General features: G+C 42.5%; 3 protein-coding genes across 14 annotated transcripts; 2 read left to right on the top strand and 1 right to left on the bottom strand.

The window, feature by feature from the left end:
- Nucleotides 1-93: 93 nt before the first annotated feature.
- On the top strand, nt 94-2,394 carry LOC109465740 (sepiapterin reductase-like). Its single transcript, XM_019763153.1, has 5 exons — nt 94-370; nt 728-879; nt 1,354-1,476; nt 1,783-1,895; nt 2,115-2,394. Exons 1-5 carry the CDS (start codon nt 94-96, stop codon nt 2,257-2,259), a joined length of 810 nt encoding a protein of 269 aa, XP_019618712.1. The 3' UTR covers nt 2,260-2,394.
- A 1,172-nt stretch (nt 2,395-3,566) lies between these two features.
- Nucleotides 3,567-17,524, bottom strand: LOC109465732 (trichohyalin-like). Of its 12 annotated transcripts, none has more exons than XM_019763134.1 (17): nt 17,479-17,524; nt 16,847-16,921; nt 11,495-11,670; nt 10,905-11,166; nt 10,575-10,805; nt 10,160-10,433; nt 9,405-9,538; nt 9,012-9,172; nt 6,684-8,652; nt 6,384-6,445; nt 6,228-6,290; nt 6,022-6,087; nt 5,359-5,821; nt 4,927-5,080; nt 4,612-4,775; nt 4,079-4,354; nt 3,567-3,894 (listed from the first exon to the last, which is right to left on the bottom strand). In XM_019763134.1, exons 3-17 carry the CDS (start codon nt 11,588-11,590, stop codon nt 3,788-3,790), a joined length of 4,482 nt encoding a protein of 1,493 aa, XP_019618693.1. In that variant the 5' UTR covers nt 11,591-11,670; nt 16,847-16,921; nt 17,479-17,524; the 3' UTR covers nt 3,567-3,787. The 12 variants fall into 12 exon arrangements, with proteins under 12 accessions (XP_019618693.1, XP_019618694.1, XP_019618688.1 ...); XM_019763135.1 differs by having other exon boundaries at nt 17,485-17,505; XM_019763129.1 differs by lacking the exon at nt 16,847-16,921 and adding an exon at nt 12,867-12,955 and having other exon boundaries at nt 17,485-17,502.
- Nucleotides 17,432-21,863, top strand: LOC109465739 (iodotyrosine deiodinase 1-like). Its single transcript, XM_019763152.1, has 5 exons — nt 17,432-17,719; nt 19,673-19,956; nt 20,131-20,245; nt 20,456-20,657; nt 21,110-21,863. Exons 1-5 carry the CDS (start codon nt 17,625-17,627, stop codon nt 21,290-21,292), a joined length of 879 nt encoding a protein of 292 aa, XP_019618711.1. The 5' UTR covers nt 17,432-17,624; the 3' UTR covers nt 21,293-21,863.
- Nucleotides 21,864-22,082: the final 219 nt, after the last annotated feature.

Raw genomic sequence — 22,082 nt, 5'->3', positions numbered from 1 at the left:
GGGAGCACCCCTTGTGGGGCCTGAACCAACAATCTCATGACTTCTACGTGGTCCTATATTTAGCAGCGCTACTCTATTTATGTGTCTCTGACCATGGCGTCAGCTGTGTTTGGACCGGCCACGTTCTGTGCCGTTACGGGAGGGAGCCGGGGGCTGGGCCGGAGCATCGCCGTGCTGCTGGCGGGGCGACTGGGGCACGGCTCCCGCCTGGTTCTGACCGGCCGCTCGCTCCAGGGTCTACAGGAGACCAAACGGCAGGTGAAAGAGAAGTGCCGGAAAGAGCTGGAGGTGAAGTTGGTGACGGGAGACATGGAAGACTCCACCGCGTACCACGCGCACTTCTGCGACATCTTTGCAGACGCCAAGCAAGGTACTACTGTAGCCTTTCCTGTGGACCATTTATTTATTTTTGCATGTCAGTGGTTTTGCTGGGCTCTTATGCGATTGAGCAATTGTCGGCATCGATATTGAGACAGCTGTTCGCTGTGACATCCCGCTGTGCAAAAGGAAGAAGTGACTCAGAATAGCGGGCCCAGGATAGCGATATTCCTCAAAATCATTCACTACGTTTTGATGGCGAGCTTCAGATGTTAGTTTCCAGCAACTGAAGCCTGAATAATTCTTGCGTGATATTTTTCTCCTTCTTTCTTCATGTCACGCCATGTTTTTGCAGACATCCATCCACATCATAAACAAATTTTACTATCTTCACGTTTGACGTCTCTAGGTGATTTCAACAGCGCCTTGATGATCCACAACGCGGCAACCACAGGTGACGCGACCAAGAAGGCGTCGGAACATTCGGACCCGCAGATTCTGACCAAATACTATGACACCAACCTAACGTCAGTCATCGCTCTGACGTCCAAGTTCATGAAGGTTTGTTAACCTCAATGTCCAAACATGAAATGAACTGGGAAGAAGTGGGAGGAGCGTACTTTTCATAATGGCTACATGTGTATAAAGTCATCAGTTCCGCATAGAAAAGAACATTACAAAACAGCAAGAGATTGATACTGTGCGTAACCGGCCTAAGAAATCAGGCATCAAATGATCAGATGAATAAATGCAATCCACTGTTGTGGTGGGGTGGTTAGTCACCCGGCTCCCCGAGCAGACGGTCACGAGTTAAAAACACAGCCAGTTAACGTTATACTAGTAGCGGAAACTGTTTCAGCACTAAGGACAAGGCCATCTCTCCTCGTCACAGCCGGTGCGATAGGTTTTGGCCGATAGGGAGATTTTGGAGAGTACAGCATTGTCGGACAATGGTGGTAAAATATTGCATAAACTTGTATAATTTATGTTAGTTTAAAGATGTGAAAATGTTCAGACTTCTTCCTCCCATTTCAGGTCTTCCCCAGCGCAGCTGTCAGACGGACCGTGGTTAACATAACTTCTGACTCAGCCATCTACCCTCTGGCGAACCACTCCCTGTACTGCAGTGGCAAGGCGGCCAGAAACATGTTCTTCAAGGTATTCATGGCATTCGAGTACTCCGGGGCAACAGTTTGTTCTTCCCTCCTATGCGCAAATTCAAGCATAAATGTCCAGAAACTTCCAGCAAAATGTTCTGGGGGGGTTTAATTGTTGTTTTTGTCAGTAGTGACGCTTGCTCTTCGTGTTGACAGACAAAGACACACCTCCTGTTCAGACTATACCCTGTATAGTTTGTCAGGGTGTAAATCTGGCTTGCTACACCGTTGATTACACTGCTACATTTGTGTCTCGATTTCTTCCTTTGCTTGCAGATGTTTTCTGTTCTCTTCCTTTCCTCTATAGGTGATGGCGGAGGAGGACCCGGATGTACGTGTGCTGAGCTACTCTCCGGGTGCGCTGGACACAGACATGTTACAGGCGGTCAGGTCGTGCGGAAACAAAGGCGTGGAGGACCTGTGCGTATAGGACTAGTAGCTTGTCGTGAACTAAATACAACATATAGCTTTCAGAATTGCATCGTTTGACTGGCGAAAAAAAGATTACCGATACAAGAAAATAAGAAACACGCTAAAACACGTAAAAGACGTCAAAAATAAGCCAAAAGCCTCTACATGGAGAGTTAAGCATGTCTGATTACTAGATATATTCACACTTTCTTCCCCCCGACTCTACAGAATAAACTCCATCGAGTCTTCCGGAATGATCCTGAACCCAGCCGACTCCGCGGAGCACCTGCTCAACCTGCTGCAGGAGGACAAGTTTCAGTCCGGCGACTTTCTCGACATCTGCAACTTTGACTATCCATGCTATCCAACTTAAATTATATTTGTGAATGAACAGCCAACCTTGCGGGTACATTTTGTTGACTTATACGGTTATCAAAATAGATTGTAAATTATTATCATTTGTGGTAGAAATGAGGAAGTTTTAGAAAAAGAACCTCTTTCCAAACGGCTACCATCATTGAAGCTCCTAAGTGTACAAAAAGAGATAAATACATGTACAGTATCTCAAAACGTTAACGCTAGCACATACGGGTATCTTTTTAAAATTGTCACTTGCTATTGCAGTTCACAAAGTTTAACTTTCATTTCTCGCACAGCAAGCTAGTGCATGCCACTGTTGTTCCCTATCACCTTACCACATTAATATTTTGGTTGATTTTCTACCTTTAGGCCACCGGAAGTACATACAACGCACGTCTTTTATAAATCAATGACTTTATTCCACAATGTGTTACTGTTACATCAATTTGGCAAACACTACACAATCTTATGTACATTTTACAGGTGCCAAGAAGTGTATAACAGTATTCTTCTATCACTGAATAGAATTAATTAGATATTTGTGCACATGTTAGCCATATAATAGAATTTGGTTTTTATTGCTTTAGATATTTACAACTCTTATTTTATTGATTGCACACAATTCTACTGTTTTCCACAGTGGGAATTTGCAATTATTTTGTTGCCTCTTCTCTCTTCTCTTAACGTAATACTTCATCTTTACATAAAACTTCATATTGAACCTATAGTCACCATTTGAGTGATATTGCCAAAATGATGATAAAACTGTGTTAAAATCACAAAATAAAATCAATGACAAATTATGAGAAGACTGTCATTGGAATGTTACATTCTTTTTGGTTCATCTTGTACTATTACACTATCACTATTGGCATGATAGATATTACAAAAAATGAAAAAAAGTCTGAGTTGATAAGCAGACTCGGGCATAACCATATGTGTGATGTGCAGCTAATCACGATTAGTTCGCTGACTGTGCAGTCACGGCAATGTGTATATAAAAGATATAACTGGTCCTAGCACCTACCAAGAAGTGAAAAAAAATGACACACTGTGTATCTTGCCAAGTGCAGATCTTGTTCACTTTGTGATCTGTTGGGAACCTTATATTCTAAGTCAAGAACCCTAATCACAAGATCACCTTGCCACCTGTCATTGGTCTAGCAGTTCTCCTGAATGGTTTCACACGTCAAAGTTTGCATACAGATTGGACCTGGATGTTCTAACTAAGAGCCAGGTCAACTACCTGAAAGTATTATCAAATTTTTCAGTCACGTTTATCTTCACTCTCTTTTCTTAAAGAGCTGCCCAGAGTGGAGAAGGGGTGAGTTTGGAGGTAGAAATAGACATTGTAATGATTAGTGTGTAGACTTTAAACATTTTTGTCTTCAATGCACAGAAATGAATCCTACTTGAGTTTATGTTCTGGTATTGAGGTAACCACAACGGCATTGATTGAGGCTTGGTCATGAATTCTGTCCCAAGGAACCTCCTAAATTGACCAGTGTTGCTCTGGTAAAAAGGACTGCATCAGTTGGAGGTTATCTGCTGATGACTGTCTGTCTGTTCCCAGGCGGCAGGTTCCAGAGCTCCTCCTCCTCTGGGTAGATCGTCCTCTTCCTGGGGGAGTAGATCAGGTTGGATGCTGCTGTAGGGGTTGAGAGAAAGCTGGTGTTAGATCTCCAAGCAGATATTTTAGTAATTCATTATAGAATAGGATTCTTCTTACACAACTCCAAATGTTATGAGAGATGCCAACATCCTGGCAGCCACTTTATTTGCTGCAATGATTGTGTATTTCATATCAAAGTAGAAATGATGGTTCCCCTTACTTTTTGGTCTCTTGATGGGAGTGGGTTTTTCATTCCGGGGTGGCTCTTCACTCGCATATCCACTAGATGCCAAGTTCCCCTCCCGTTGCTTCTCCACTGCTCTGTTGCAGTAGTCTAACTTCACGTAGGATGGCTTCAAATTCTTCCTGGAGGAACTCAGCATGTCCTTGGCTTTCCCCACGGGCCTGAGGGGCTTGTCTAATTTCAAGCAAAGAGAGTGTTGGGAATTGTGAAGGTGGCTGTAGAGAGCTGCGGTGTGTGCATCAAGACTTTCCACTGGAAGGACAGAGGACAGGGAAAAGGGAAAGTCACACAAAAGCCACTGCAAACAATCAAAACCACTGCAAATACTTTTTAGAGGGTACAGGAGAAATGTTTGGTCTGCAAGTAAGAAGCATGATGGTGTGGTAGAAAGTGAGTTAGAATTAGAAAATAGTGATATATAGATCCTGAAAATAAAAAGTTGTTATAAGTTTGGTGAACTAATTGGAAAACAGGTAGGAATATTTGACTACAGCACCCATATACAGTACCTCGTGGGATAGGTGGGTAGTATATGTAGCCCTTCTGTCTGTAGGCAGCCTCCCTCTGTGTGGTTCTCCTGGGAGGTGGATGGGGAGTTCTGGGTAGAAGTGGCATCTCCTTAGGCTGGTCCCAGGCCTGCTGGGTACCTCTCCTTCTGGGGCTGTCCTTGGAACTGTTAGAACAAGTGAAACATGGGTCAGCCAGCTTTCAAACATTCAGTTTGATAAGAATTTTGTCATTCATGATATGAGAAGACAGTGTTTATAGTCACTGGTAACTTTCTCAGGAACAGAACATTGCAAAACAAAACCATTACCACTGACCTGGCTTTCGCCACAGGGGGTGTGGACGGTACACTCTCTGTGTCTGAGATGGAGTCTTCCTCCTCAGAGGAGTCCTCGTCAAAGGAGTCACTGCTGTAGGAGTAGTTGTTATGGGGTGTCTCTCTGGGGCTGGGGGGTGGACTTGGTCCTCTTTCTGTGGGACAATCACAACAGCTGAGTTGTCCATGGTGCTGAACTGACTTCCACAGAATGGTTTCATAAGTCAGCAGTACTAAAAATCAAGCTCTTAATCAGCATTTGCCACAGCTAATGCTGTTAAGTTGGAGTTTGATCATTACTTTAAGGAAAACCAGACTGTGGGGTGTGCATGGCTGGATCCAATCAATTCCTGGTGAAAGCTGATTAAGGTTGATAGCTTGTTTTAAAAACCGTTGCTTTAATGGAGTGAGTCAACCAGTAGAGTAATCTCACCTGGCTTTGGACTGGAGCTTGATGACCGGTGCCTGCTCCTGTGCTGAGGGGACGTCCCTCTGGAGTGGCTGTACGTTTTCTCCCTGTGGTGGGAAGGAGAGGGATCCCTGTACTGTGGTGACGGCTCGTTTCGCCGTGGAGACGGGTGATGCCTACGGTGCTGGGAGCGTTTGTTGTGGCGTGAAGATCTCTCCCTGTGTGTAAACGAGGCCCTGCTGGGCTGAGGTGGCAGCACGATGCCGTCATAAAATTCATCATAGCTGTCCCTGCAGTCTTTGCCCGTCTGCTTAGAATGCTCCATTTGACGAGGGGAGTGTTCAGTAAATCGTGTGTGGGAGTGCTCCCTGTGGCGGGGAGAGGAGTTACTGCGGGAGGGGGGTGAGTGCTCCCGGCTGGCTGCAGACCGTGGAGATGTCTGGGAGGATGCCTCTCCACTACCTGGGCTGATCTGACTTTTCAGGTTCTGAAAGTTTGAAATTGTAGAAAACAGAGGTAATCAATAGTTGTGGTCGTCAGAATACTGAGAGCAAGCATGGAGAGCAGTAGAAATGATTGTCTCTCCAAACTGTGCTGTGCCAAATTACTTAATGCTGATGCCATTTTCATACACATAGATACCAGTGTTGAAGTATGGTGAAGGAAGTGAAAAGAGCCTCAAAGTACCTCAAAGAAATCTGTCATGGCCTTCATTTCCTCCTCCACCATCTGCTGCCTCCTCATTTCTCTCTCCTGTGGGAAACAGGAAAATTAACAAACATACACAGCATCTGACCAAAACAGAATGCCTCTGAAGTTTTGAAAAGTTTTGCACTGCCAACTACATCACATACAATATAAGTCACTGTGACTGACAGACAGAGGTGACTGACCTTGATTTGCTTCTGTTGTCTCTCCTGGTCTAACAGTTCCCTGGTCAGCCTCCGCTCTTCTTCCTACAAGTACACAAAAATGTAGATTACTGCCTACAAAATCAATTTCAGACTCTCAAGTAAAAGAATGGCATCATGCTCCCAGCTGGACATTACCTTTGCCATCCTGGTGACTTCAGCGTTGAACTGTAGCAGGCGTTGGATGTAGGAAAGTCTACCTGCAAAGTAAAGCAAATATGACCAAGGATCAAACATTGACAGTCCAGGGTCTACAGCAATTAATGTAAAAGGGTTGCAATGATATAATTTCTCTTGATAGATTTAAAAACTACTGATAGTAGCCAGAAACAAAATCTTCTGATTAATTTTCTTTTCTTGGTTTAGTTGATTACATTCAAACTCTTCAGATGAAGTACATAGATATAAATTTAAAGATTACATAGTACATGTACATACTTTTTAAGTGCTCTATCTGCTCTGGTCCTGTGCTGCTGCTAACTTCCCTCAGAATCCTCTCTTCTTCCTGTAGCAGGGCTGAAAAGGGCATCCCTCCATTTTGTTGGCTATCAGCCTCTTGGACTGTCTCTGGTATTCTCCTGTCCAGATCTTTCTTCCACTCCTGTAGCCTGCTCTTCCTGGGACTCATCACTAGAACACTTCTGTTCAGGGCAACAGGAAACGGAGCTGAGCTTGGACGCAGCCGTCTCCTTCTGTTCTGCAGGTAGTAGCTGTCTACCATGTCTTTCACATTTACATTGTCCTGAAACAAAGGGTTGGCCTGGATCCCCTTAACCAAGTCTGGAGAAACAGGTCTGTGGACAAAGCTGCACTGAATCCCTGCCGACTTTTGCCTGGTTTTCATGTCCATGTTGGCTTGTATCTTCACATTTCTCACCCACTTTACCTCCTTCTGTGCTGATATGGTCTTGTCCACTCTATCAGTGGTTGTGGGAGTGACAATGTGAACTTTCTTCTTTTCTTTACTGCAGGTTTTCTGATTCTCCTCACTGTCTTCATCCTGTAAGATAGTCTGGAGGATCTGCAGAGACGGCTCAGTTTCTGGGGTCTCTGTCATTTGCTCTGCCCCCTTGCTTTCTTGATTCCCAGAATTGATTTCATCACACTCCTGCACCTGATGGTTGACTTCCTTGTCATTTTCTCCAATCTTTGCACTGTCAGCTTTCTTACTGTCACTGGAAGACTCAGCAGGGGATGAAAGTCTATCTGTAGACAGCCTGTAGTCTTCCTGGTTGTCTCTGTGTTTATCAAAATCCATTTCTCTATCTACCCCTTCTGTTGTTTCATCATCCACCGTAGACTTCTTGTCTTCTTCTTCATTTTCAATTTTCCCCATTGCATCTGCCATTTCCTCCTGTTGGTTATCTTCAGATTGTGTGCTGTTGTTGAAGTCTGATGATATGTCCCATGTTTGAACAACATTTGGTGCCTCTTCTGGACCTTTTGTTGTTTGATTGTCGCCAACGGAGTCCTTTTCAGATGCCTCTTCCTTTTCATCTGATTTCCTTGTTGGGCTGATAGAGTTGTGATCCTCCTCCCCACCATCAGTTTGTTCATTGTTGCTAGATGACAAGTCCTCGTGAGACTCCTCAGTTCTTTTCTCACCTTTTGAGGCTATTTCATGAGAATTCACATTTTTGTCATCATTATTGGTGTCCACCTTCTCCTCCCCTTCATTGGAATCACTTTTTTCCTCTTCACTAGAGGAACAACAATCTTCATCAGCACCATACATTGTTCTTTCATGTTTTGAAGCTGTTCCAAGAGGTTTTGTTGTCTTATCATCAACAGGATGAGAAGCTTCTAGCACCTCTTCCTTAGCATCCCCTTGCTCCTCCACATTAGAACAATGATTGTCAGTGTCACCCTTTGCTCTTTCACCTTCTAAACCTGTTTCTTCTTCATTAGGTTGAACAAGTTGTTCTTCATCACCATCCTTATTCTTTGCCTCTGTATTGTGTTTAGAATCTTCTTCACCTTCTTCAGTTTCCATCTCACAATTGGCATTAGTTCTACTCTGGTTTTCACTCTCCTTTTGCTGTTCTTCTAGCTTCTTTTCCTCTTCTGTCAAAGCTTCCAGGATCACAGTTTCAACAAGTTCTTTAGCTTTCTCTCTCAGTGCCTCTTCTCTTTCAAACTCTCTCCTTTGTTTTTCCTCCATTTGTTTCTGTTCTTCTAATTGTCTGTTTTCTTCTTCTTCTCTTTGTTTTGTCTCTTCTCTTTGTCTCTTCTCTTCCTCCTGTTGTCCCCTCTTGATGGAGCCAGCTTTCCTGACAGCACCGGTGACTGTCCTGGCTGCCTGGTTCTTCACTTTTGCAGACTTTGCTGTTCCCCTGGCTCTCAGGTAGTTGGCCAGTTCTCTGTGTCCATTTTGCTCAGCAAGCTCTCTTGCTGTCATGCTGTTGCCCTACAGTGAAGAAAGGTAGTTTGTTTCCCAATGGTTCTAGGAACAGTCAGTTCCTGTTGTCCTATCTGTGCACTGTTCACTCATTAAGAATATAAGAAATTATATCTATAAATTAGTCAATGATTTTGTATGTATTTTGTTTCTAAAACATAAGTTTTCATGCATCTTGTCAGTTACATATTAGTTTTGTTTAGAATTTCCCATTTGTCTGCAGCTTTTGTATCTAGATAAATAGTGAGACTACCATTGTGAGATTTCTTTCTCTTAATGATGTTATGTAAACACATTTCCCAATCAAGACTGTGAAAATTGGTCTTTGTCTACTTTCTCTCCTCAGCTGTCATGGCTGTTCATCTCACCTGTCCATCCCGGACCAGCAGGTTCCTCTTGCCGCCAGCGTCTATGATCAGACGGCACATCTCCAGGTTGTTGTTTTCTGCAGCCTCGTGCAGGGCTGACCTGCCAGACTTTGACACAGCATTCACATCACAGTCAGCTGCCAGCAGCTGCTTAACCATGTCTGAAATGTGAAAGAAAGATAAGCCTGTGGTCCTGTACAAACTTCACAAGGGATAATGGAGTCTACATCCTTGTAATGTGTGTAATGTCGTAACTGTCATTGACTTTGGGATAGAGAAGGATGGTTAAGTTCACGGCATCACCAAGTGTCCCACTACTCTGTTCTTTCCTTTCAATCATCTTACTTGTAATCAATTATTAATGAAGTTCCTTGTATTTTCCCTTTGCCTTACCTGTATGTCCTCCTTTGACAGCCTCCAGTAGAGCTGTCTCCCCGTCCTGAGTGGGGATGTCTAGGGATCCATGATGCTCCCTGAGGATGGGCACCATGGAGGTCTGGCCCTTTGCTGCAGCACAGTAGGCAGGGCTGAGGACACAGAAAAAATAGTTGTTCAAACTTCATGGTTCAATCAATGTAGGTTCTCACAGTCCATATCAAACAAGGAAGTCAGAGTATGGGCCAGCCAACTGTGTTAATTAAAGGGGGAATAAATGCATCATTCAAGCAGCTCGGGAATGTTGCAGGACTTCTACCAGACAGTTTTGTTAACCAAGTTCTGCTGTGGAATCCACAACAAAAGAGGCACTCAAATTACATGGAGAATTGATGAAAAGGGACCTCAAAGAACACTGGAGTTAGACCAATATATTGAAATCAGGTAATTCAGTCTTAACCACAGACAGGACTGTGGTAGCATCAGAAAAGGATGTTACGCCTACTTTACATGTAATTTCCCAGTCTAGATGTGGACTGTGTCATAGCCTACTTTCGAGACATACATGTAAGCTAAGGTATCCCGTGACAATAACCCCTGTCACCAATGTTTGTTCTTTAAAGGCCAAACTGATCTTGTCAAGGGTTTTGTTGATTTATTTATGGCTATTTCCAGACAAAGAAATGTGACACCACTTTTATTGTTTGGATATTCTCAGGGGAGAAAACTGTGTCTGTATGCTAGTATCTGTTCAGTGACCAGAAACATCTTACCTCCTCCCTTTTATATCCTGGTGATTTGGTGAGGCCCCCTGTTGTAAGAAAAGAGAAGTGCAGGTTCCATGGCCAAAGGATATTGCATAGAACAGAGGAGTGCAGTGGTTCTTGTCCCAACTGTCCACAGGGCAGCCACACTGGGAGATCAGCACATCACAGCATTGGAGGTGGCCTCGGCTGGCCGCACAGTGGAGCGCTGTCAGACCGTCCTTGTCAGCAGACTTGGGGTTTGCACCAGCCTGGACCAACTTCAGGCAGGCTTCAGCACTGCCTGGAATGATAGAAAAAATTTTTTTCAGACAACTGAATTGAATTGAAGGCTGTCCCAGGTGTTCTTTTTTCTTCTGAATTGTTGGTTGCCCTGTTGCTAATGTTACAAAAGGCATGCGACCAAAAGAACAGATTTCTGTACCTGCACTTGCAGCCCACAGTAAAGGTGTTCTCCCACTCCCGTCCACACAGTTAACGTCCGCCCCGCTCTGCACCAGCTTGGAGAGGCAGTGCATGCCAATACCCGGTACCTCGTACTCCGTCCCACACATCTGGGCTGCGTAGTGCAGTGGGAAGGCTCCGTGGACATCGGCAATCTCCGCAGATGCATTGTGATGAACCAGCAGCTCAATGCACTTTGGATGCCCGCAGACTAAGTTGGTGTAAAGAGTTGAATTAAGTTGAGTTAGTGAAAGAATGCAGGAAAGGTGTATGAATGAATATCAGGAATATGACAAGAACTGATGCATACCTGTTGCCCAGTGGACAGGGGTGTGTTTCTCATTATCCTCAATGTCGATGTTCACATCTGTAGCCTGCATCAGTCTCTCCAGAACTACTGTGTTCCCTGCCATTGCTGCAAAATGCAGTGCTGCATACCCGTTACCATCCTGTACATTGACCAGCCTGGCGTTTGCAACAAGCAGAGCAGAAGTGCAGTCTGCATGGGTATTCTCTACTGTGTAGTGTAGAGGGGTTTTGCCAAAGGAGTCTTTTTCCTCCACACTGGAAGGCTGTGGGAGAAAAAAATACATGTACTTTTGTTGATGAGAGGGCACATTAGTACATGTACTTGATTTCCAACAAATCCCCCTCCTCCTGTTGAATACTGCTGTTTAACTAGGAAAACAGTGTACAAAAACTGCATTTAAAACTTGTCAGGCATTTGAATTCTAAAAGATTAATAGAGTTGTTACTTTAAAAATCAATTAACCCTTGTCTTTTTTTCTAAATGCTTCACTCATGTACCCTTTCTGTTCTGACCTCTCTATAAGAAACTTTTATTACTTCACCTTTTCTGTCACACAACCATTTCACATTGTAGCCCCAAATTAGACCCACCTGTTTCTGTAAGATAGCTTGTACTGCCTTGGTATTTCCCTCTAAACATGCCTGCATCAGCAGGGTCATGCCATCGATCCTCTCTGGTTCAGTCATTGTGTTATATGAACTGTGGTCTCTTCAGTTCAGGTAAGTTTGGCACTTTCCTGGTGATGCCTTTGGTCATGGCAAAGTGCCTGAAGAAACAGTAACACAAGGGATATAGAAGTCAGTTTCCGGTCTTCTATAAAAATGCTCTGCTCTGCCTGTGTTGATGCTGATGGCTGACATTATTTCTCACTAAATGATTGAATGACTGTTAACTTGCCATGTTGCTCTGGAACTGTCTGATACAGTAACTGCAGTTTGTCATTATCATTTCACCCACCTCCCCTGTAGTTAGTACTGTAACTGTAGATCCCTTGGGATCATCTTACCTTTTACCACATCACACACTTTAATTGACTCAGACCAGATAATTTACTCTTAGATAATCCAGATAATTGGCCCCATCCTGGCTAGACCAATTGGAACTGTCTCCCCTGGGGTGACACAAATTGGCACATAAATCAATTAGGTTTCTAGATAATTGGTTTCCAAACAGACTTTAGAGGGGACTGTCATGTTTTCCAACTGTACTCTTTGTCCATGAGGTCTGTGTGTATAGATAGTAAGTACTGCTTCCCCTATAGACAATGCCATCTTCCCATATATAAATTTTTCTCACAAGACAGAGTGTATAGAATGAAGTAATGATAAAGAGGGATCAAGTTTGTTGTGCGAGTGGGAACCAAGCTAACAAAAAATATGGTACACAAAATTTGTTCAAACATTAAAATGGCAGCAAATAAGAACAATGTTTCACACAAACACATGTATCTCTCTTAGTTGCAATGGCATGCAGGATAGTAATGCAGATTGGGGGTTAATATCAGGCTGGCATTTGTTTGGCCCTGTTGTCTTTGCATTGCCACCCTTGGCAAACACCAGGTACTTGACAACTTTGTTACGGGCCCACAAAAAAGAGTAGCACAACAACAGTAACACCATCCTTTCCTTTTCAGTCTTACTTATTTCTGCGTCATCAACTGAAAATTGCTGGATTCACTAAAATATGGGAACTTTATTTTTGTACAGACACTCATCCAACGTATTCCTAACCTGTTATGTAACAAATCCTGCCTGTATAAAGATGTCAGCAAAACAGGTGTCCTTGGGAACACAGCAACAACAGGTTACATATCAGACACCTCGAAGCATTTATAACACCATAAAAGTAAATGACTAGTAAAATGAGGCTGTAAATGAGACATAATCTCTGCGAGCCTCCCTTCATACAAATTGATAGGAGCCTGCTTTTTGAAGAGAGGTATCAATAACAGTGCCCTCATACCTTACGAGTGAGGATGCCTCCTGTGTACCCAGGGTTGCACAGACACCTCTGGATCCCCTACACAAACAGCTGGGCAGTTTTAATCCCCTCTGTGGGATTCAGGACTGCATTTGTTTTACCAGCACAGGTTTAACCAGTCTAATCTGACCCCTGTCGGAATGGCTTAAGTATTAACAAGAGCTCTTTGGTGGTCCAGAAGGGCACTTTAACATCCTGTTCACCTTCAGGTCTTCTTTATGATATTCAGGATATTCTTATCTGTCTTATCTCAATGTTCAATATGTTTCTAAAGCATGGATCACAGTCCAATAACTGCTATGAATTTTTATAACACAAAGCAAGTACTTGCACAAAGTATACCGTAGTATATGTATCTATTCATTAATACATGTATGTTGTCATTACCTGAAAAATATATGCATATTCCTAATTAAAACCACATACAAATAGCTAAGTCCATACTAAATATCAGAATATAAGCTCGATTTGCAACAAAGACCGATAAATCGATATGCACAATAAGAGAAAATATATGCACAGGGCAAGTACATGTTTACTGTATAAATAGGTCTTAAAGCCAGAGCCAACTGCAGTATTCTTTGGCAATGATCCTTTAACTAGGTCTAGAACTGCTGCCCACTGTCACTTCATTAGGCTTACCTGTGTGAACAGATCTCCTGGTATCTGTTGGGAATTTTAGGGATAACTACAGGTTGTGTCCCAGCATGTGGCCGCTTAACAGGATCCAAACCACGGCAGCGTACACTCTGTTACGGTCTGTAAACAGTTGCCTAGCGACAATAGTCCCACGGGGCTGGACACGAGTAATTGGTGTGGAGAAAATTTGAAAAACCCACAGACAAAAGATTTGAGCTGGAGCAAGTCGTGCAAGCGACACGCTATGCTTCAAATATGTGATTTGTGAGGAGGACTGGTTGAGTGATCTACTTTGCTGTAAAAGGGAGTAATCTATTTTAGCAGTATGTAATTGTAAATCTTATTTGTCATGTTTGTACCTGCTAACAATACCTCTGTAACCAAGAAACAGGCACAGGGGGCTGTCAAAGGAAAAGGGCACGGAAATAATTCACAAGGGGTCACTTTGAATTAAACACCTTCCAATGGTTCAACTACTGCAGCGACGATTTTATATTTCCTTGTAGTACAAGTACTATTTGCTGGCCTTTTTTTAATTTGCAGAATATCTATTTTCTGAAAAAAAATTCACAACAAAGGATAGGCTTTTTTTACCTAGGAAGTCATTTACAGTAAATTTTGAAGAAGGATTCAGCAAGGAATATAGCATACAATACACCATGTAAAAGGGTATTGATAGCAAGGACAAATAATACATCACTTTGATAGATTTGTATGACTGTCCTCCATTTTGTGGCAGGTCATTCCTGTGACTTACAATATATCAATGATTTTCTCACCATGGGCATTAAGCAAGATCTTCAAATAGCATAGGAAATGCACAATATGGCAACATACTTACAAACAGAACACTTTACAGTAATGGACTGTAAATTGTTTGAAATTGGCACAATCAGAATGCCTTTTACTATTTAGAATTGCTACAATTAAAATTCCTTCAAACTGTAAATCATTTGAAATCAGTACAATTGAAATGCCTTAAAACCACAAGAAGTCAATGATAAGAACTTTGTCTCTGTGTGAATATTTTTTTGAAAGAAACTGTTTCCTTTAAACCGTGACCTTTTCTGTGTCATTCAGACATGAACAAATTTAAACTGACTGTCCAATATTATTATCCATTAACTGTCAAAATTTTATCCAATAAAGCTTTTTTGGGAGAAACATGTGCCATTCCACACATTCTTCCATGCAACATTATATGTACAAACCGTACATGCATACATTCTTCAGGGTCGTTAGAAGTCCACAGCTCTGTCCATTTTCCAAGGTCACCTTGTTTTGTTCATACTATTATTTAAACTTGTTTTGTTCTTACTAATAGTTAAACTATGACTGATTCAGCTGTAAATTTAATCATTTCAGAAGACAGGAATTATCTAAGAACACAGTTGACCCATAAGTTTAGCTTGTTACCCATTATATACTGTTTTAGAAATTAAATGTCAAAAGAACAATGTTTTGTAAGCATGGGGATCATTTTATTTTTCCTGTGATCAAACTACACTTGACTCCTATATACATTGACCATGAATGCATACACTGTTGTTCTCTTGTATCATATCAAATGAGCCTGTCTATGCAATAATACATCCATACCTCTCCTTAAATGCTATTTTCATTTACCAAGAGGTAGGCTACATGTAACATTACCAGTCAACATCAACAAGTTGAGTACCAAACCCACCTTCTGGAAACACCTGCTGAAGCACACACACCTGCTGTACCGGTAGAACTGTTTTTCTCTTCAGTTGACAAGTATTTCCTCAGTGGAGAGAGGCTATTGAAAACCCAACCTTCACTTGAGACCAATGTTTTTTATAACATGGGACATACCATGTCATTTACAGGGTGGACAGGATAGTAACATGCCAAACTACTATAAGACTGAAAACAGACAAGAAAAGACCAGATGGCTGCTTGGTGGTCATTAAATACCTTAAGTAATTTCTTGTCTATACTGAACATTGTTCTCTATTATATGCTGTCAATTTTGGTATGTCTTCCTTCTTTAATACCAGCTTCTGTTGAGCCCTGTGAGCCCTCAATGTGTTTACAATGTTTGCTCTGTTAATACTAACCTGTGCCAACCCATTCCTCATACATTAAGCAACTCAAATATTGACCAAAAACACATCCCAACAAAAGATCCTATGATTGCCAAGTGATACTGAAGAGGTAGACCATGATAGAATAAAGCTGTATGTTATCTTTCAAAACAATCTTGTTTTTATTGAAAAATCACTCTTTGCTGTTAATTACCTTGCATTTTGTAATTCAGGTATTACTTTAGCTGAACAAATTTAAGCTAACGTTATATAATGATATATCATCCTGTGTAATTTTTTTCTCTGACATTTTCTCTGAATTTTTGTGGTGAGATTGTGCTATACAGGAAATCCGCAAACCCAATTTGGGGGTCAATGGTGGATTAGGCTCTCTGGGCCTCTCTTCTGGCCATCCAACCAAACATGGTCTCACGTTACCAGAACCAACAATACCAGGGTGTATTCTGAATAGGCTGATTCATACAACAAGACCAGGGTGTGTTTGGGGATGAATAGTAACCAGTCAATGAGTTTTCTTATCAATGAGGTTACATCAACATCGGTGGTTACATCATGTAACATTTATGAGAGAATCAAATGTTGATCTAGTTTTCTGAATACCTGGATAAGGTGCGCAGAAAGAAGTCATCCCATTATCCCACTTCAGTAGTGGCTGGGCATAAAAGTTACGAATTTAAAAGGATAAGCAAACCCCTTTGGTAACCTTAGGCCACACCAATTTAATTTCTTGGTTAACGGATTTTTCTAGAAAAATAATGGAGCGGGCGGGCGAAAAAAAAAACAGGCCTAGGCATCCTATTATGGCCCAAAATGGTACGATAGGAGCCATGAAGTCAACACACCAGGCTGGTTCAAAATTTAAACAATGAATTTTGAACTTTTAATGATACTACTGCATTGAAAGATGGAATGACTGTAACAAGTAGTAAGAAAAGGACTGTTTTCAACTGTTCAGGGCAAAATATGAGCATTTTGCAGTTGATTCTGAATTTTTATTTTTATTTGCAAATCAGAAAAAAATGAAGCGGCGAATCCGTTAACCAAGAAATTGAATTGGTGTGGCCTTATACAAAATCATTAAAACCCTAAATTTTTGGAATTAAGTCATAACGTTACTGCTAGTCCCACCTTTCCCAGAAATGCCCTGCTCACAAGGCAGAAGGGACTTGCTAGTGAAGGCTTGGGAAAGGAAGACAAGTGCACAAGAGAGGTCAAAAATAGCAAGTACAAAAAGTAAAAAATATGTAACATTACTTTAAGAACTATGCATCCCCACTGGGCCACAAATCACCAAGCTGCTTCTTTCAGCACCTGTCCTGATTCCGTCTCCTGTTGTGGCACAATAGTGGGGGAAACAGAAATAACCATTACATGGGTGAAAAGCAGGAAATGATAGCACTGATTTGTGATGTTATTTGCAGACTTCAGATGAAAATCAGGGACACGTAACGTAAGTATAAATCTTCTCATGGGAGCAATTTGTAGATGACAGGGAGATGCTCAGCACAAGTAACCTTAGCTGGAGCCTTCTGGGACTATCTGGCAGGAAGTGATGAAGGAAACTCATTTCAGCTATTGCACCTGCACCTCCCGATGCTTAAGAGTCAGAGAGTAGGCCATAGGAAGCTTTGCGAAATTTTGTATGTTTTGCAGTGGTCTGTGTTTTCAACTCTTCGCCTAATAGTAAATTATACCAAAGTATCTTCCTAAAAGTAAAGCAGCCTACATCTGCTTGGAGATTTACGCTGACCCGCTCAGGCTGGCCGAGAACACATGTTGCTGACTCGCGAAAACTCAGTGTTACAAGACGTCCAAGTTTGCCACTGCCACTGTGGACGCCTTGAAGGCAATATCAGATGTAACGTTATAACTCTTGTGCCGCATACCGTTACCTGTGCCCTGACACACGTTCCGTTGTTGTTACCCGTTGACCTCCAACATTTTATTTCCGGGTTAAAGCTAACTTTCCTTGGCGACTTGGGAAAGGACCGAGGTAACGTTACCAACATTTTGCACACACAGGAGAAAGAACATGGACTTTTCAGCTCCATTTCTGACCAGGTATTGGTCGCATCTGCTCTCAGCTTTGATAGGTTTCGTTATCGTCAAGTTCTTGGCCCAGAGTCTTTTCGGAAAGCCTGTGGCTATTGACAGGATCGTCCTGTCAATAGCAGAAAATATTGCACTGCTGACAGGATCGTCCTGTCAATAGCAGAAAATATTGCACTGCTGACAGGATCGTCCTGTCAATAGCAGAAAATATTGCACTGCTGACAGGATCGTCCTGTCAATAGTAGAAAATATTGCACTGCTGACAGGATCGTCCTGTCAATAGTAGAATAATTTGCACTGCTGACAGGATTTTTTCCTGTCAGCAGTGCAAATTTTTCTACTATTGACAGGATCGATAAAATTTTGGTATTTTTATTTCATACTGGAAATTTTGGGGTGGGCGCTGGTTCGTGTAGGTCTTATGTTGGTGTTATTACTAGTACATGTATGTATGCTATTAGGCCATTTTTTATGATCCTGCGCTGCGGCCCCTGCAGATCGTCGTGCATACATTGATCCCCCGCTCGGTAGCGCCCTTTATTTCGGCCAATTTCTACTATTTTTCCAGCGATCCGCGGTGCCTGGTAGAGGCTAGTCGGGGCGACAGTAAGCCATTACGGCCGGCGCCGCGGGAATGACACAGCGGCCCACCGGCGGGTACGAGACAGCGCGTCGGGGTGAAAGGATGGCGGACAAGGTCTACTCGAAACCTTACCCTGCAATCAAGAACAGCCACCGTATAAACAATATGGCCTAGCCTGGATGCCATCCAGGCTATTTTACTACAGCAGTGCTATAGACGAATTCCAGCAAATTGACTTCCTTCAGTTATTTAAGTACAGACGTGTGTTGCTTGGTCCATGAGGGGACCCCGAGGTGATAGCTTACTGATGAGTGAAGGGGTCCCCCAGGGCCTGGGGTCTCCGATCAGCCGAGTAGGCGGGCAACAAAACAGTACGGTATTCCCTGCGTAGTCTCCACCAGACTCTTTTGCAGGCTGAATAAATAGTAGAAAAAAATAAAAAGTCGACCCTCTATGGCCGACCAACTCCCCTGGCTAGCTATACTCTTTTTATGCCGATTTCTACAATTTATTCAGACTTCAAAAGAGTCTGGTGGAGACTAAATAGATCTAAATCGTAAATAGTCACTGTTACTTCTAGGTCCTCCTGTCCAGTCAGTTGTAGAACTGTATTGCGTAATGTCATCATCATATTAGAGTAGAGTAGAGTAGAGTAGAGTTGTTCAGGCCGGGTAGGAGTCCTGTTCCAATATTGAGGAGACGTAAATGATAACTTTATTGCACAACAATACTACAGCGTACAAAGTATGGCATCTACTGGTACATAACATAAATTTCAACTATACAGACAATGCCATAGAATTTGTGGATGCCCTTTCCAATGCCGGTTTCGATTCCATTGTCATGCAAGGATCCAAGCAGACGTATCGATCAGGCCGGGGGGGGGGAGATTTTGGCCAATCACAGCTCGCAAAAAGTTTGCCCGCCTGTTTACTCGAAAAACTATGTAAACACAACTGCCTTCGTATTTCAGACAGCTTATGCGTGAAATTCGCCTGTATTTATATTTTGAGCATGTCTAGTTTTGACATGTATCTGCTGGAGTACTCTGTAATGATAATAACTAGCTGTTAACGCGATGATAGCCGCCATCGTGAAACGCCTAATCTACAGTACAGTAACATATGCCTTCTGACTGAAAAAAAATGAAAACATGGTTAAAAAAAATTAAAACATGAAGAAATCATGTCAATACAGCCCAAAATGGAAGATTTAAAAAATCCTGTCAATAGTGCCAAAAATGGCACTGCTGACAGGACGATCCTGTCAGCAGTGCAGTATTTCCTGTTATTGACAGGATCGTCCTGTCAGCAGTGCAGTATTTTCTGCTATTGACAGGATCGTCCTGTCAGCAGTGCAATATTTTCTGCTATTGACAGGATCGTCCTGTCAGCAGTGCAATATTTTCTGCTATTGACAGGACGATCCTGTCAATAGCCTCAGGCTTTCGGAAAAGAAAGAAAGCGACGTTTGTCTGACGATCCCGCCCGCCAACTGGACCTGGATAGAGATGAGGACCAGGACGAGGTCCAAGGAGTACCGGGAGGTCCTCTAAGTTCTGAAGACACAACAGAGCACATTCCTTATCGTCTGAAGAGGTACACAGAGAAGGAAATGTTCCGAAGAGCGGAGGAGTTTTACAGAATGATGGACGAGAGACGGACCGTTAGGTTCTTCAGTGACGATGCTGTGCCGCTAGGGGTCGTGCATACACTGATAAAGACGGCAGGTAGGGGGCGTGGTCACCGTCTTGCTCAATCAAGCCTTTTCGATTCATTGGTATCAATCAACGGTAATTGGCTTACTGCCATTTAGGTTTGGTTAGTTCAAAGTACATACTGTGGTATCTGTTGTCAGACAAACGTCTTTATATACAAATTGTATTACAATGTGAAATGTGTAGGCACATCACCCAGTGGGGCCCACACCCAGCCATGGACATATGTAATCGTCCAGGACGTCAACCTGAAACACCAGATCAGGGAACTTGTGGAGGCAGAGGAGGAGATCAACTACAGGTCAGGTTATGACTTTCTGTTCACCTGCTAAAAGTATGTCAAAACTATAACTTTCTTACTTAAACTGGTTGCTTTGGATAACATCTAACGTTAAGTCAAATGATTTAATTGTACAGCTGCTTTGTTTGTGCTTCTTGTCCATGTAACGTTATTTACTTGTGATTTAACTGTTATATCAAATACATGTACCGTTACAACATAAAACTGTAGGAAGAGAATGAGTGCCACTTGGGTCAAAGACCTGGAAAAGTTACGAACGACATGGGAGAAGCCATACCTGGACATAGCACCCTATCTCATCATGGTGTTCAAACAGACATATGGGGTCGGACCCAATGGGGAGCGACTGAACCATTATTACAGCGAGATCAGCATCTCCATTTCTGTGGGCATTCTCCTGGCTGCAATCCAGGTAACATTTAACTTTGGTATGATCCTGATTAACTTCACATCTGCTCTGATATTGGCTGTCCACCAGCTGCTCTGGTTAGTGGATTTGAAGCTCCTTGGGTTTAGGTTTGATATAGTGTATGTCTGCTGTGTGCTGGGGATGTAAACAATTCAGGCTGCTAGGCTCAGGAACGTAAAAAACGTTGCAATTGGATAGAGTAGTGTCAGCAGAATATTCTTCAGTAGTTGAAAACCTAATTTCAATGTAACAGTGTAGTGATAATGGTTTGCATAAACACTGCATACCTAGACATAGCTGTAGTTTTAATTTTGGGCACTAGAGGGAGCTTCTGTAATAATTGCTCTTGAGGGCAATGATTCTCTTGACTTGCCAGGATTTGTTGGGGCAAAGTTTGATACGTTGACAGATTATGTTCACAGAAAGCTGGAAGATTTGACATGTTTGTGCCCCAGAATGCAGGACTTGTCACAGTCACCAGTACACCCCTGAATGCAGGCCCTGCGTTACGTACGCTCCTTGGAAGGCCCATCAACGAGAAGCTTCTGTTACTCCTACCCATCGGCTATCCTGCCCACAATGCCACAGTCCCCGACCTTCAGAGGAAAGACCTCAAGGACATCATGGCTGTGATGTAATATGTAGGTGAGGGATGGCTGAAAATAGAGTCTGCAGAATGTTCTGCAAATCTTTATTATCTAGTAGCACTATTGCTGTGGATCCTGGTACTATCGCTGTGAATAGTACCAGGAAGGTTGATTTGAAATATTTGTTGTTCACATTTCTGCCAGTAAGGACCAGAGGGACATAATGGTTTTGTTGTAATCTAAAAAAGAGGTCGGGAGCTTAAACATGGAGTCTGCACAGTGTTAGTTTCTGTATGTCTGATTTTACTTCCTCTTGGGCTATATTGTCCTTGACTCTAGATTCAATTATGAAGGGTTAAAAGAACATCAAGAGTATATTAGGTCAAGAGATCTACTACCTTAGATAATATGAATTAACATGTTGATTGGAAGAAAGCTTCTGTACACAAAGAGTGGGATCTGTCTATACCCAAGTTCTTGTTGACGAGTATAACTATGATGCAAAGTTTCTGCCCTGAGTTTATGTTTTGAAACTACAGTATATGATAGTTTCAGAAGTCTTAACTGGTCTTACCAGGCAGATGACACAATAGAAGACTCTACAGACAGATTTAGCACATAAAACACAGCTTTATTCACATGTTGCACTGAACATCAAATTAACCTAGCTGAAGGCCCAATGATACACTCCCAGAACAAGCAGGATTATACTGAAAGGCAACTGACATCTCATGAAGTTAGAGGCACCGTTCTGGTGGAAGGATGAAGTCATGAAATATGAAAATCATTGTCTTCACTTGGTTGGCAGAAAGATTACATTGATCCATTAATAGTTTTATCA

Source organism: Branchiostoma belcheri, unplaced genomic scaffold, assembly GCF_001625305.1.
Source record: "Branchiostoma belcheri isolate BF01 breed outbred unplaced genomic scaffold, Haploidv18h27 scaffold157, whole genome shotgun sequence".
In the NCBI taxonomy this organism is placed as follows: Eukaryota; Metazoa; Chordata; class Leptocardii; order Amphioxiformes; family Branchiostomatidae; genus Branchiostoma; species Branchiostoma belcheri.
This window is presented reverse-complemented; position numbering and strand designations above follow the sequence as displayed.